The following is a 14,126-nucleotide window of genomic DNA, read 5'->3' as shown; positions in this document are numbered from 1 at the left end:
AAAAAAAAAAATAGAAAAGGGATTAAAATATCTTTGAATTATTAAAAATGGTATAAAAATATCCTTCATTCATCTATTGGGCTTAAAATATCCTTGACATCAACCTTTAGGTCTAAAAATGACATTATCTTAAACGAAAAAGGGCATGCGGGGTATTTTTGTACCATTTTCAATAGTCGAGGGCATTTTAGACCCTTTTTTGTAATTAAAATTGTGTTAAATAAATTTTGATTTATAATTTAATTATTTAATTATAAATCAAATTTTATATAATAAAATTTTAATTAAATAATTTGAATAATTTTTTTAAACACGTGGTAGTCATTTATTGGTTACAATTTAATTATTTAAAATTAATTATAAATCAAAATTTATTTAACATAATTTTAATTACGGAAAATGGTCTAAAATGTGCTCGAACTATTGAAAATGATATAAAAATGCCCCTCATAGCCTTTTTCGTTAAAGAAAATATCATTTTTGGACTTAAAGATGGATGTCAAGGCATTTTAGGCCAATAGATGGATGAGAGGTATTTTTGAACCATTTCCAATAGTTCAAAGACATTTTAGGCCCTTTTTCCGAAAAAATAATGTTTGTCATGTCAAGTATTGATCACCAAACAATTTTCAATGGATGAATCAAATTTCAAGTCAATCAGAGTCTATCAATTAAATTCACGAAAATCAGTATGTATTTAAAAAATATCCATAATCATGAATTCGTATTCATGATCCCAAAACGCTAAAAAACAACGTTTGTCATAGAAAGTATTGGTCATTTTCAATGGACCGATCAAATTTCACCTAAGGGGCTGAAATTGAAAAATATAGAATCTGAAGCTGGGCTTGCAAAAAATTTCAAATAGCCCATTTGTCTAGTCTCTTTGGCCCATAATATTTGGGCTAGTAAAAATCCTATCGACCCAAACTAAAGCTTTCTTTCATTTCTATCACTGTATTTGCTTTCTTCCCTTAGCTTCCTCTTTTGGCTGTCACTTGTCAATGGCGTTGGAAGCCTATTCATCACAAAATACTGATAAAATCCATACAGATGTTCTCTCACAAGCTCGAATTTCTTGCTACAAGGTACAATTTTTCTCCATTTTTTGCTCATTTTTTGTTATTTATGGTCCAAAAATGTACATTTTGATCAATCTTGCTTAGGGGCGGAGTTAATATTTTGAGTTTATGGGTTGTTGATAATGTTTGTTTGAGACTAAGCTAATGAGTCGGCGAAGTGATACCCCTTGACTCCCGTTATTGTTTAGGTGTGTGTATTTATTTTTTATATTTTAACACCCCTTTTGTAAAATTTCTGGCTTCGCCCCTGATCTTGATAGAGCTAATTGAAGTTATTTTAAAGGCAAGAGATGCATTTTATTCATGCCTGGAGAAAGAATCCAGCAAGAAACCTACAGAAATCGCGACAGTTGGGCTTTTATACCCTGTTGAATGCAAGAAAACCAGGGAGGAATATGTGAAACAATGTCGACCTACTTGGGTAAGGTCATTAAAACTAAAAAGTTTGGGTTCTTTTTTCATTTTTTTTCCTTATGGATTGTGGGATTTTAGCTTTTTTCTTGATGTATTGGTGTTTATTTGTGTCTGTTTTGGTCTGCATAGGTTAAGCATTTTGATAGGCAGTATTGTGGTAAGAAGAGGGTTCAGAGACTTTTGGATGATACTGAGTCAAGGAGAGGTGTGTTGTTACTTCCTCAACTTTATATTTTTGTACCCTTTTGGTCATGTTGATAGCTGCATATGACTATTGTTGTGTTTGATATAGGCTGTCGAATTTTCTAGATATTGCGTTCAAATTGGTAAAGTTTGCATTTTTATAGTGAATGAGCAACTCTTATTTCACTTCTAAAATTTGCATAAGTTAGTATAAATCAGTATTGTCAAAGGAAATCATGTTGAGCGCTTCACCACGCTTAGCAGGCACCTTAGTGTCGTCGTCAAGTCTCTAAAACATATCCTTCCTTGCCAATGGGCATAATCTTGAAGAAGTGAGACTAAACGATTGATATTTCACTTTATCGTAATTTTCTTAAATTTATTACACTGGGTATGTTCTTGTTGTTGTATTTGTTATTCATGCTGATAATTATTAGTCTTGGACTATACATACATAATTGTATTTTTTTTTCCCTCCATTTGGGCCTTTCATCATTTAAGCCCACACTTTGTGCTTTAAGCCCCATCAAGCCTTGGAGCTTTTTTGCGCTTTTCGCTTTTGATAACACTGGTATAAATGAGCTCAAGAGAGACATGGCCTGGTGCAAAGGGTCCTCCACCTCCAACAACAAGGTTTGGGATCTGAGTTATATAAGGAGCAAAGCATAAAAGTAACTGCTAGACTCCAAGGAATGTGTTTGTTGGAGGGGGGTGGAGGGGTCGATCAAGTTCATATCAAAAAAGAAAAATAGTATAAAGGAGATATGTGTGTGTGCAAGCACCATATTAATTGTGCATTTGTAGTTCTGAAATCTAGTTACTTTTACATGGCTGCTATCCTAATTGGTGTTTTGAGTTTGCCTGTAAAATTTGCATGTGAGTGATTGATAGCAAGTCTTGATTAGTGAGAATTAATTGCTTATTGGTCTCTCCTTTTCTCAATTTGTTTGATGAGTGCGTGAAGAGTGTTTTGATGGGTTTATGGCTTGGTTGAATTATCTTGCAGGGGTTTAAATCTTGGCTTTTCAGGAAGAGACTAGTGCATAACTCATTGTCGTGGTAAAATTGTTGGCTGATTATTTCTTTGAATGTTCATAATTTCCATATAAGAATAGGAGTACTAAACATGCTGAATTCCTAAGGATCAACCATTTGAGTAGTCTGCTTCTTTTCATATTGGTGGCCTTTTCTACACGAGCTTAGAAGATCCTGAGACTATATTTTACTTGCAGAGTGAAAATAAATGTAGCTTGGAGTCTCTGCCTTGCCTTCGGAACAGGAGTTTAACTTTGATAGTTATACAGTTTCTTGAGTGAAGTATTTTTCTGCTATTCTTTTCAGTTTAGTATACAGAATGGTATTTATTTGGATTAGGATCTTTGTTGTTTTGCTTCTGTGCTTATATGGTCAAATCTGTGGGTCATTTAACACAACCAGTATCAGCAGATCGTTATAGTTACTGGGTAGACTGCTTTGTCATACTTTCTATAGTATTTTGCCATGACTTCTTCATTTCTATTGTTTCCTTGTATGAACTTCTTTTATCTGTGTTTCACTGAGCCGAGCGTCTATCGGAGAAAATCTCTCTACCTCCAGGGTAGGGTAAGGTCTGCGTACACCTACCCTCCCTAAACTCCATTTTGTGGGATTACATTCGGTATGTTGTTGTAGTATCAACAGATCAAAGTTGAACATGTTTACATGCTGTCAAAATGCTACTATGATGGTAGTTGATTGATTTATAACAGGTGAAACCATTTTGATTTTGTGCGATTGAATCAGAAACTAAAGGAAGCTTTTCTGTATTCATAATGAAAAACAAGGGAAACAATTTTTGTTATTGTGACTCCTCTCTCTATGAAATGTTAGCAGAAGTGGATGAATATATCACTTTTACTGAACTGTTTTTACTTCGCCTGCTAACTCCTACAACAACAACATACCCTGTGTAATCCCACTAGTAGGGTTTGGGGAGGTTGGGGTGTAAGCCGACCTAACCCCTACCTTGTAAAATAGAGAGGCTGTTTCCAATAGACTTTGTCTGCTAACTACTGTAATGAACAAATGCTATGTAGAAAAGTACCTAAGGTTAGTGTTGGCATAATGAAGAAAGGCACAATACTTATCCCCAATAAAACACGTGAATGGTGGATGTGAATTTTAAGAGAGTTACTTGACTGTTATTTTGAGCGATGGAAACAAATTAATAGAAACTCCAATGGCTACTTAGAGGTAGATTAACATTAGAAACTAAGGAGAAGGATTTGGTAGCCCTGACTAGGTTGCTCGGATCCTTCAAAAATGTCATCGAGTGTGTCAGATCCTTGAAAGATATTTATTTTTGAGGATCCAATAAAGGTGCGGCGACATCAGTATTTTCAGAGAATTTGAGCAACATAGCTTTTAGGTGCTCGTGCGTAAAATATAGAATGCATTAAGCCAATACTTACTAAATTGCCTTGAGTTAAGTCATTATTGTGTAGTTTAGAGTTGCATATCACTGTGAACCACGTTATTCTATCAGCATATGAATGATCAAGAGCTTTCTCAAAGGTACTATTTTCCTTCCATTGTATTTAGGAAACTCTAGTGTAAATCCCTGCTACACTTGAGTCAGGGGTCCTTCGGAAACAATCTCTCTACCTCCATGAGGTAGGGGTCAAGTCTGCATACAGTCAACTCTCCACAGACACCACTTGTGGGATTTTACTGGGTATGTTGTTCTAATGTGAGCATTCTTTGTTTTTTATGAATAGCTCTTTATAGTGTACTTAGACCAAATGTTAAAGAAGGAAACCATAGGCAACAAGCAAACTTTAGCTTCCTCCTGCATTCTTGGGACTTTGTTCTAATCTATATTGCTCAGATTCTCCAAAAATTTTGTGACCCTCGTGTCGGTTCCTCCAAAAAATGAATTACTCTTGGAGGATCCGATGCACACCTAGCGGCAACATAGGTTTTAATAATGAAACTAGTTGTTCTAATAAAATAGGTTTTAATGATGAAACTAGTTGTTCTAACAAGACATCTAAAGATGCAGATTTTGCTAGGAGATTTCTTCTCTCCCTCTGTGTTTCTGCTGATATGATAACACACTATTTGTCAATGTTACTAGCATTTGACCTGTGAATTGTGTGATTTTATCAGTGATGCTTCTTGACAATTGGTAAACTGCTTCTGCTGAAAATTTTAGGTGATATCATGATCAATTATTTTTCTAAGCTCCTAGCTACATGAAAGAATTATCGCGTATGAAGTCCAGAAATGACTATAGTGAACAAATTAATGTCTTGGAATGTGCACCCCAACTCTATAGTTTACATTTTTGTATAGGAAGTAACACACATTTGCTAGCTGCATGTTATTGTGACCTCCAGAGACTCTTGATTTTGTGCTTCAGAAACAATTGGAATTTGTCTTTACAAGTAGTCCTGTGTTCTCATTAGCTATCTCACTCTGTTGAGCATTCAACGCTATAGTCTAGCGATTAATGAAGTGAGTGAAAATCATGAGTAAGTACTAACCAAGGTTTCAAACTCCGATGCAGTCAAAGATACACTAGCTGATTTATTCCTATTGCCCAAGTCTCTGTGATGTGAGTTACTAGGTAATCATGCTGGTAGGTACCCCCATCAAATAGTAGAGGTGAAAACTACGTGGACAGAATTACCTATTTACCCCAAAATAAGAACACCAAAAATTCAATCGTGCTACTTGTAATTCGAATGAACCGCTTGCGGCCTCAGTTGATGAATACGATTTATTTATATGTTTGTTAGTATTAGCCGCTTGTAAGTCGTATTCTACTTATGATTTGCACATTTATAAAATTCTCACACAAAAAATAACATATCAATGGAATCTTTTGGCAAAAAAATCCTGCATATTTATCCTATCTTCCTTTTTCTTCTTTTATCAAGAAATCAACAAAGAAGAAAAGTTCTTTGGCTTCATATTCTCCCCAAATGAAAAAACAAATGTCAACAAGATCTGTTTTCCAGGTGTCTCTTCAGAAAGCAAAAGGAAACCTCTTTCATTAGAACTAGTTAGTTCTTTTTCAAAAGTCAAAGGAATCATTATTTTATTTTATAACCATTATTAGGCTTAATCATTAAATAAGATATTATAAAGTATAGGAATAAAATTTCCTAATGTACTATACACAAACTAATTATTTTTTTATTACTAATAAGTGCTCCCTCACTTTTCCAGATCCTGGATTTCTGGATAACTGTTAAATACTAATATTGTTTTAATCACTCGTTTAATCATATCCCTTCATAATAGCTTACATATTAAAAATTCCTCAATATCCCCTCAATACTATTCGTTCAGCAGTAGTTTAATGTCTGTTCAAATTAGGAATTACTAAAATTATACTGATATAATTTTTTTTAATAAGTCCGTATTCCAAGATTCGCTATCTTGTTTTGCTCCCAATATGAGGATATTTGAGACAAGGTGGGAGTTGTATTCATAGTGGACAAGATAGGAAGCGAGATTGAGATAGTTTAGCCATGTGATGAGCAGAGACCCCAATGAGGAGGTGCGAGAGGTTGGATATAGTAGGTACGAGGAGAGGTATAGGTAGGCCGAAGATGTATTAGGGAAATGTAATTACATAGATATGACAGCTCTAGTTTACCGAGGATATGACACTAAACAGGAGGGTGTGGATGTTACAGATTAGAATTGAAGGATAGAGGGTAGTGGAGTATTGTTTGTCATAGTAATTAATAGCCTTATTCTTGTAGTGTATCGCTTTTGATTTCCTTTATCATATGTGTTTATTGTGCCTTAGTTATCGCATTCTTTTCATTGTCGGTTTCTCTCCTTCCATATCTATATTTTGATTTGTTGTACTCGAGTCAAAGGTCTTACGGAAATCTCCTCTCCACGAGGTAAAGGTAAGGATATGTGTACATTCTACCTTCCTTAGATCTCATTGGTGAAATTTCATTGAAAATATTATTATTGTTTTGTTTTATGTGATGCATATATTTTGATTGAAGACAACATTTAAGGGGAAAAAGAACTTTTGAAACTTATATTCTAAAACAAGTCATTAAATATTTATACGACTATAAATTATTTCAAAAATCCTAGAATGAGAAATATAAAATGGATGTTTTCTTCTAAATAAAAACAGTGGGTTGCACTGGGATAGAAGGACTAACTCAAGTCCCGCCATTGCCCATTGTGGCTGATTGGACAGTGGAAGCCGATAAGGTAGGAGAAGACGGCCCACCGCCGCCGTTGATGGCGGAGCCTCCGCCCAGTAGTAGTGGGTTGTTGTTGGGTTTCATGGAGTGACACGTGGAAGTGGAGATAGCTGTGGCTAAGGAAATTGGCATAAGGCATAAGCCTTTACCTTGAAGATACTGCATGGCTGATCCCATATCTTCTTCCATCAGCTTTGCTACCTGATGCTCCGTCATCGTCATGCTGCTGTCGTTGTTTGCAGACGACGTCGTTCCGTTACTGCCGCCCCGACCTCCATTTCCTTGTACACAACCACCTCCTCCCTGCAAACCAAATTAGGAGTAATTATTAATTGTTCAGAAATGTTAAAGAGTCTTAAATATGTCAAGACATTTTTTCAGCAATAAGAACATGGATTGTTATTAAGGTTACTCCTGAGGACGTGGTGAGATTTGGGGCGAATCCATAGTTTCGGTTACGAGTTTATGTGAATTCGGTAGTTTTAGTTTAGATCACTTTGAATATATGTTTAAATATTTCCTAAATATTTGACTATAAACTCAGTTATTATTGTATGTAATGATAACCTGAAGTAGTTGTGGGAATTCATAAGCTCAAACAGGGCCTCTAAGTGAGATGATTGGATATAAAAGTGGATTCATGACTTGAAGTTTAGAAATTCTCGCAAAGATCTCAAGTTAATAATGTAATAATAAGTTTATAGTTAAATATCTAGTGCATTTGCTAATATGTATATGAGATATGAACAGCAACTGTTAAATTCACGTCCACTGTAGATCTGACCTAATTGGACACCATCACCTTTTGAGTTTGAGCCCTACAAATTAGGAGCTACTTGACAGAAACTATAGCACGGACCCAAATTAATCAAAATGGCGAGTAAGATACCGTGTGATTATATCAAAAAATCTTATTGCTTCCTAAATGAAAAGTTTAAGAATAAAAAAATACAAAATATGTCATTCTTTGAAATAAATAAAAATAAAAGGAGAAAGCTTTTAGCTTGGAGGTGAAAAGTAGGGTGCGGTGAGGAAAAACGATGTGCACGCGTGAAGCTTTACGTGGTTTGTCACATTCTGCTGACAGAGAATTTGAGGACGACAGATTTAGAGTTATTTTTGTCTGTTCAAGAATTGTTCCCATGCTTTCTCTACTGATCAAAGTACTATGCCATTTTCATCCCCTGTTGATTTTTCTTTAAATGGAAAGCCTAATAGGTATAATCCTCTAGCATAGGGCACTGGACCATTGAGATTCTATTTTCTTTTCCCTTTATTGTACTCCATTAATAACCAATTAAAACTACAGCAAGTGATCACCTTTGATAGGGAATTTGCCCATTAAGACCGTATACTAGTTCAAATTTAGGACTCAAACTCAGACACATCTGAACTCTAACTAAGGTGGAGAAATCTTATCAATTCCATTATAGGAGACATGCGAAATGACTGAAATTTTAACTAAGGTATGATGTAGTACCTCAGATGACCTATCAGCAACTAAGGGAGCAACAGCTGCAGCACCGCCCAATCTGCTCATACTCAGAACCTAAACACAGAGGAGAAGAGAAAAATGAAAAACAGAGAAGCAGAAACACCATGGAGTTATAATCTTATAGAAATGGCCAATAGGACTTCTATTACACTCTTCTCTATCCATGAGCGGACGCACGTTTGGAGGGCATGCAATGGATGTCACTCGATACTGCTTGTCAAAAAACTTTTTTTTTACTTTTTTGTATAACAGATAACCTGCACATCAAAATATTTGTCTAATATAATAGAAGTGATGACACCACTTGACATCAAGAGCTCCGTCGGCTCGCTGGTTAAGGACATCTATTTCACCATTTAGGTCAGGAGCTCGAATTTGACTTAAGTTGGCTTCCCTAAAATGGAGTAGTCTAATAAGAGTATCTAAAATGTTAGAAAGTTTTCTCCGCGATGACGTTGATTAAGACCAACTTACGGAATTGAATGGTGTTGAATATTTTTAAATTCCTTTTAACATATTTGTGTGTTTGCTATCTTTATATTTTGAATCTTCTTTATAAATTTTGACTCCACCAATCTTCTTTATACACATTCACAAACAAAGTTGGAAACAACTACAACAACATTTTCCATCCCAATTTGTCAACTGGGAAGCATTGATCTGTTTCCAATTTTTAAATCCAAGAACAATAAACGTGAAGAGAGAGAGAGAGTGTGTACTTTGACTTGGAGCTGGAGGAACCTGACATAGTCGATGATCTCATCTAACATTGAAGCCTTGTCTGTCTGTCATTCCATAAATCACAATCACGTTAGTTCCTAATATTATATCGTTCATTTTGCAATAATTATAACAGTTAGCTAATAAAATAATTTATCACAATGTCCTAAGGCATAATTATTAGTGTGTAATAGAAATACTCTCTGTGAACTCAGAGAGTTCGGTTTTATGACCATTGCTAATATATTATCTAGAAATACTCTCTGTGAACTCAGAGAGTTCGGTTTTATGACCATTGCTAATATATTGAGTTGGAATCATATATACACTCCACACACATTTGACATATTACTTGATCAGTCATCAGATCGGGCTCCAATTTAATATTTTTGACACATGACAAAAATTTATATGTGAAAATTCATTAAACTACAATAAATAATAGAATTGTATTCATGATCTTAAAAAATATAGTGTAATAAACTCTAGACTGAGAACCATAAATATTGAACTTATAATATGGTTTACACAAATTAATCATCACTACAAAATCGTAGCTATAGCAATATACTACTGCTTCTAATTTAAATTATTGTATCTATCTCTATTGGACTCACCATTTAACTTTCATTTAGTCAAGAATATAATCTACAAATATTAAAAGACGAGATCGAAAGAAAGATAAAAATACTTATACGAAGAATTGATCCTTTTGGTAACATGCATATATAGATTAAATAGATATATAGATGTTGAATTAAGCCTCACAAGTGATTTAATTAACTATAGCAGCGGATTACGATCGCAGCATCTCATTTCCAGATTGATTCCAAGTAATAATATAATCGATATTCATTCCTGACACGTTTCCCAATCTGATTTCCATTTTAATAAATTAAAAAGAACATCATATCCACCTCAATAGTGATTATAAATTACTGTCATTAAGATAAAATGTTAATTTTAAAGTTAAAATATGTCCTAACATTTCTGTACTACAAATCATATTTCCTTTATTTAAATTGAAGTGACCTAATTTTCTTTTTAGTACATTTAAAAAAAATTACTTGCATCCTATGTTTATACTAATTCAATGCATAATATGTATTTATACATCGATTTTAATGTTTAATCCTGAATAATTAACATACATTCTCGCCTTATCAAATCAGTTAATTATAGTAAGTTTACATGATTTAGTGTAAATATTAGCGCAGTTAAATTTTTACCTATGAAAAACTGATTCTTTGAATATTTGTTAACTCTTTATTTCAACATTTTACATAACTTATTTAAGATCATACAAGACTCAAAAGATATTTTGATACATTGCCTATCTTTAATTTAAGATCACAATTCAAAAGTCATTCTTATTTTCTTAAACTCTATTTTTACTCAAATTAAGATACTTTTGGTTATAGAGGTTCATTAAGGTGAAACAAAACTGTTTGAAAATAGTTATTTTCAAAAATAAAAAAGTATATTAGTGTTTTTGGAGCAAAGTAAAATAAAGAATGTCACGTAGAATAAAATGGAGTCCAACTTATGAAACTAATTGTAGAGTATTAAACTTTTTAGAATCAAACTATGTATTTACTCCGTATTTGAAAGCATATCATATTACACAAAGTTATTGACTTTATGATATAGTTCCTCCATTTTCTAGTTTGATTTGACACGAAATTTAAAAAAATAAAAAGAATTTTTTTAATTTTTTAATCCTAAAAATTAAAGTTATGTCAAATGTATCAAAATATCTTTTAATTTTGTAGTCATAAACATATATCATATTATACAAAGCTATTGACTTTATGATATACTCCCTCCGTTTAAAAAAATCGTGTAGTTTGATTTGACACGAAGTTTAAAAAAATAAAATAAAAATTCAATCTTGTGATCCTAAATTAAAGTTATGTCAAATGTACTAAAATATACTTGCATCTTATGAAACATGGTACGTAAAACAACTGAAATTAAGTGTTATCAAAAAAAGAAATAGGCCATTATGTTTTAAACAGATTAAAAAAATAAGTCATTTTAAAAACAACGGAAGGAATATTATTTAACGCAATATTTATTTTCAAAATTTTAAAGAAATCAAGATGGAATATTAGAAACAAAAAGAATAATTTTAATTTATATTATTAGGAGTGAGAAATTTTACCTTATTGGCATTAGGTACCAGTTCCTGCAAAGACTTCATTCTCTCTGCAATTCTCTCTCTCCGTAACTGCTCACATCCAAAATTTCGGAGCCACAACAAAACAAATCAGAAACAAACACACAAAATTCGCCATCAAATTCTAACTCACTCATCACAACGCAACAAAAATTGAATTAAAATAACTGCAACACTGATGAGACGAGTGCGAGTACATACTCTTTCAGCAATGCTGTGAGGATCAGTTGCTTGTCCTCTTCGAGCCCTAACTTTCTGTTGCTTTGGCTGCGCTCCACCAGCTGAACCACTCGCCGCCGGCGTTTGATTCATCGTCAACGCCGCCGCCTGTGCTCCGAAACTCTGTGCCTATATTTTCACACACCGTTAACTTATAAACTTCGTCAATGAAATGCATTGAACAAAAAATTATATACAAAGGAAAGTTGATTTCTACTATAATTGACCTCTGTAATTGATTGAAATATATCAGTTTGTGCTTGTATCTAAATGTGTATCTATGAGTAGAATTTATTACAATACAACAAATCGAGTGTAATTTCACATATAGAGTCTGAAAGAATAGAGTGCAAGCAGATCTTTTACTCGGACAGAGAGGCTATATATTTCTTCGATAAATTAACGAAAAAATTAATACTGTAATTGATTGATAATATGAATTAGTGCGTCTATTATGATACATATGCAGACCTGAGAATGGTGAAAATGCTGGGATTGATTAGAGGTTTGACCAAGAGATCCAGCGAATCCATTGTAAAGAGCTTGAACTGAAATCTCATTTCCCTGTATACAATTAATTCGTCATTAATCTACTATAATTCAGATAATTATAACCATAAACATGATTAAACTGTCACTCAATTGAATTTTTGGTAATTAATTTGTCATTAATATACTATAATTCAGCCAATTAATTAATCACTCAACTGAACTGAAATTTTCGGTAAATGAAACTCACCGGATTCAAACCGTCGTCGTTTTGATCGCCGTTCATCCCAGCACCGCCATTACTGGCGATTCCTCTAGAAAGCAAAAGCTGCTGCTGAAGCATCAATGCTTTAGCAGCTGCGGCGGCGGAGCTACCTCCGTTGATCTGATGCTGTCGGAGCTTGGAAGCCAAGAGAGTTGACTGATGGTCGTCGAAATTGTACGGGTTACCGTCGCCGGAGATTTCAGGCCAGGGAGAAGAAGATGGAACGGAAGAGAGAATCTGTTGGAGAAAGTCGTCGTGAGACGACGAAGGATCGAAATGAGCGTGACTCATTTGTTCGCCGGACGAAGCACCATTTTCTCCGGTGCTTTGAAATGAGTTCATAGCTTGCATTGTTTTTTTCTATTTTTTCTCCTCATAAGTTTGGTGGTGGAATGTTGTTTATATAGGTTGCAACCCACCCCCTACCCCAAAACCCTACCATTAATAACAGATTGGCATATTTTTAGAAGAAAAAATTTAAAAAGTTTTATCCATTTTATAATAATTGTTGTTCGAGTCAGTTTGGTTATACCTCGACTAATTAATAACTATTTTTTCTTACCAGCACAAGTAACGATGTATTCAATAACTCTATATATCTCCAATGCTTAGATAGATGAAAAGTTATCATCTAATCTTTTGGCTCATATTTGAACATAATAATTCATAATTATCAACCTATTTCATTGATTATTAAATCATATTATTCAACACAAATCTTTTTATCTATTTATTGCATAAAAATACATATTTAAATTAAGAAAGGGTGTGGCGTAATGGTTAATGAAGCAGAAAGAGAATCAAGAGGTTGCTCAAATTTGAATGGATATAGAAAAATATTAGGTGATTTCTTTTCATCTGTCTAAGCTTTGGTGGATAAAATTACTTAATACTTAGTGAGAAATAACAAATATCTCTTACTGCGAAGTTTTCACCTAGGTGGTTTAAATCATTTTTGATTTTTTTAAAAAAATAAATAAATCCGAATTCTAGTATTGAAATGTGGTGCTCTATAATCTATATGTTTATGCAAGTTTGATCAAAAGACTACTATTAGTGTTATTTAGAAGACAATACTTATTAAAATACTTTATATCTCAAACATCATCTAGATGATAATATTTGTGTATTTAAATTAAGAGATCATAATTAAAATCATAATATTATGATTTATGAGTTAGAGTACTAATTAATAACTTCTTGATCATCATTGTCGAATGATTTTTCCATTTTATAATCTTGGAAATGTGAGAAAAAGAAATTAAAGTTGGTAAACTATATTTAGAACTTCCAATATAGTTGAACGAAATTGAATCTATGATTTAGGGTGTGTTCGGTATAGAGAAAAATATTTTTCATTTTTCTATTTTTTTCATGTTCAACTGATAAAAAAAAATTATAAAATTAATTTTTCAAGGTGAAAATGGGATAAATTAGTTCAAGAATTTTTTTAAAAAAAAAATGGGGAAAAAGGTAAAGACAACAAAGTTGTTTTCCGATCCCACAATAAATAATAAAATATTTTAGTCAACTCTTAGAACTTATAAAAACTTATTTTATTTTCTAGACATATAAAATAAGAAATTTAGAGTATATATATGCCGAATATCCACCATAAGAGAATAATAAAGATTTTGAGGAAGTTTGACTTGCTATAAGAGAAACTTACATAAATATATAATATTAAAAAAATATTTATCATTTATAGCAATAAAAAAAAATTCACTGAACACTTATAATACATTTATAATACAGTTTTAATACATATTGCAGAGAACTATTTATAAAATATATATAATACAAGTTTTATAGACGGATAATAAATTTATCACATACTTTAATAGACTTATAATACATT

At 32.9% G+C, this 14,126-nt stretch overlaps 2 protein-coding genes across 5 annotated transcripts; one reads left to right on the top strand and one right to left on the bottom strand.

Moving 5' to 3' along the window:
* The first annotated feature begins 937 nt into the window (after positions 1-937).
* On the top strand, positions 938-7,503 carry LOC129870556 (uncharacterized). Of its 4 annotated transcripts, none has more exons than XM_055945378.1 (5): positions 938-1,088; positions 1,366-1,503; positions 1,626-1,701; positions 2,686-2,738; positions 6,829-6,918. In XM_055945378.1, the coding sequence occupies exons 1-4, from the start codon at positions 1,005-1,007 to the stop codon at positions 2,691-2,693; spliced, it is 306 nt and encodes a 101-aa protein (XP_055801353.1). In that variant the 5' UTR covers positions 938-1,004; the 3' UTR covers positions 2,694-2,738; positions 6,829-6,918. The 4 variants fall into 4 exon arrangements, with proteins under 4 accessions (XP_055801353.1, XP_055801352.1, XP_055801350.1 ...); XM_055945377.1 differs by lacking the exon at positions 6,829-6,918 and adding an exon at positions 2,912-3,191; XM_055945375.1 differs by lacking the exon at positions 2,686-2,738 and having other exon boundaries at positions 6,829-7,503.
* On the bottom strand, positions 7,120-12,619 carry LOC129870917 (bHLH transcription factor RHL1-like). Its single transcript, XM_055945793.1, has 7 exons — positions 12,254-12,619; positions 11,986-12,078; positions 11,497-11,643; positions 11,281-11,346; positions 8,382-8,450; positions 7,791-7,822; positions 7,120-7,204 (listed from the first exon to the last, which is right to left on the bottom strand). Exons 1-7 carry the CDS (start codon positions 12,617-12,619, stop codon positions 7,120-7,122), a joined length of 858 nt encoding a protein of 285 aa, XP_055801768.1.
* Between the last annotated feature and the right edge of the window lie 1,507 nt (positions 12,620-14,126).

The sequence above is a fragment of the Solanum dulcamara genome, chromosome 10 (genome assembly GCF_947179165.1).
Source record: "Solanum dulcamara chromosome 10, daSolDulc1.2, whole genome shotgun sequence".
NCBI classification, from domain to species: Eukaryota; Viridiplantae; Streptophyta; class Magnoliopsida; order Solanales; family Solanaceae; genus Solanum; species Solanum dulcamara.
Note: the sequence above shows the minus strand (reverse complement) of the source record. Positions and strands in the feature narration are given on the sequence as shown.

Excerpts from the sequence above, each read along its gene's own strand:
- LOC129870556 (XM_055945375.1), top strand. The coding sequence starts at position 1,005 with ATGGCGTTGGAAGCCTATTCATCACAAAATACTGATAAAATCCATACA. Across the intron at positions 1,504-1,625 it reads AACAATGTCGACCTACTTGG|GTTAAGCATTTTGATAGGCA; the intron begins GTAAGGTCATTA and ends TGGTCTGCATAG. Across the intron at positions 1,702-6,828 it reads TGATACTGAGTCAAGGAGAG|TGGGTTGCACTGGGATAGAA; the intron begins GTGTGTTGTTAC and ends AAATAAAAACAG.
- LOC129870917 (XM_055945793.1), bottom strand. The coding sequence starts at position 12,619 with ATGCAAGCTATGAACTCATTTCAAAGCACCGGAGAAAATGGTGCTTCG. Across the intron at positions 11,644-11,985 it reads AGCATTTTCACCATTCTCAG|GCACAGAGTTTCGGAGCACA; the intron begins GTCTGCATATGT and ends GTGAAAATATAG. Across the intron at positions 11,347-11,496 it reads CTCACAGCATTGCTGAAAGA|TTACGGAGAGAGAGAATTGC; the intron begins GTATGTACTCGC and ends GGATGTGAGCAG.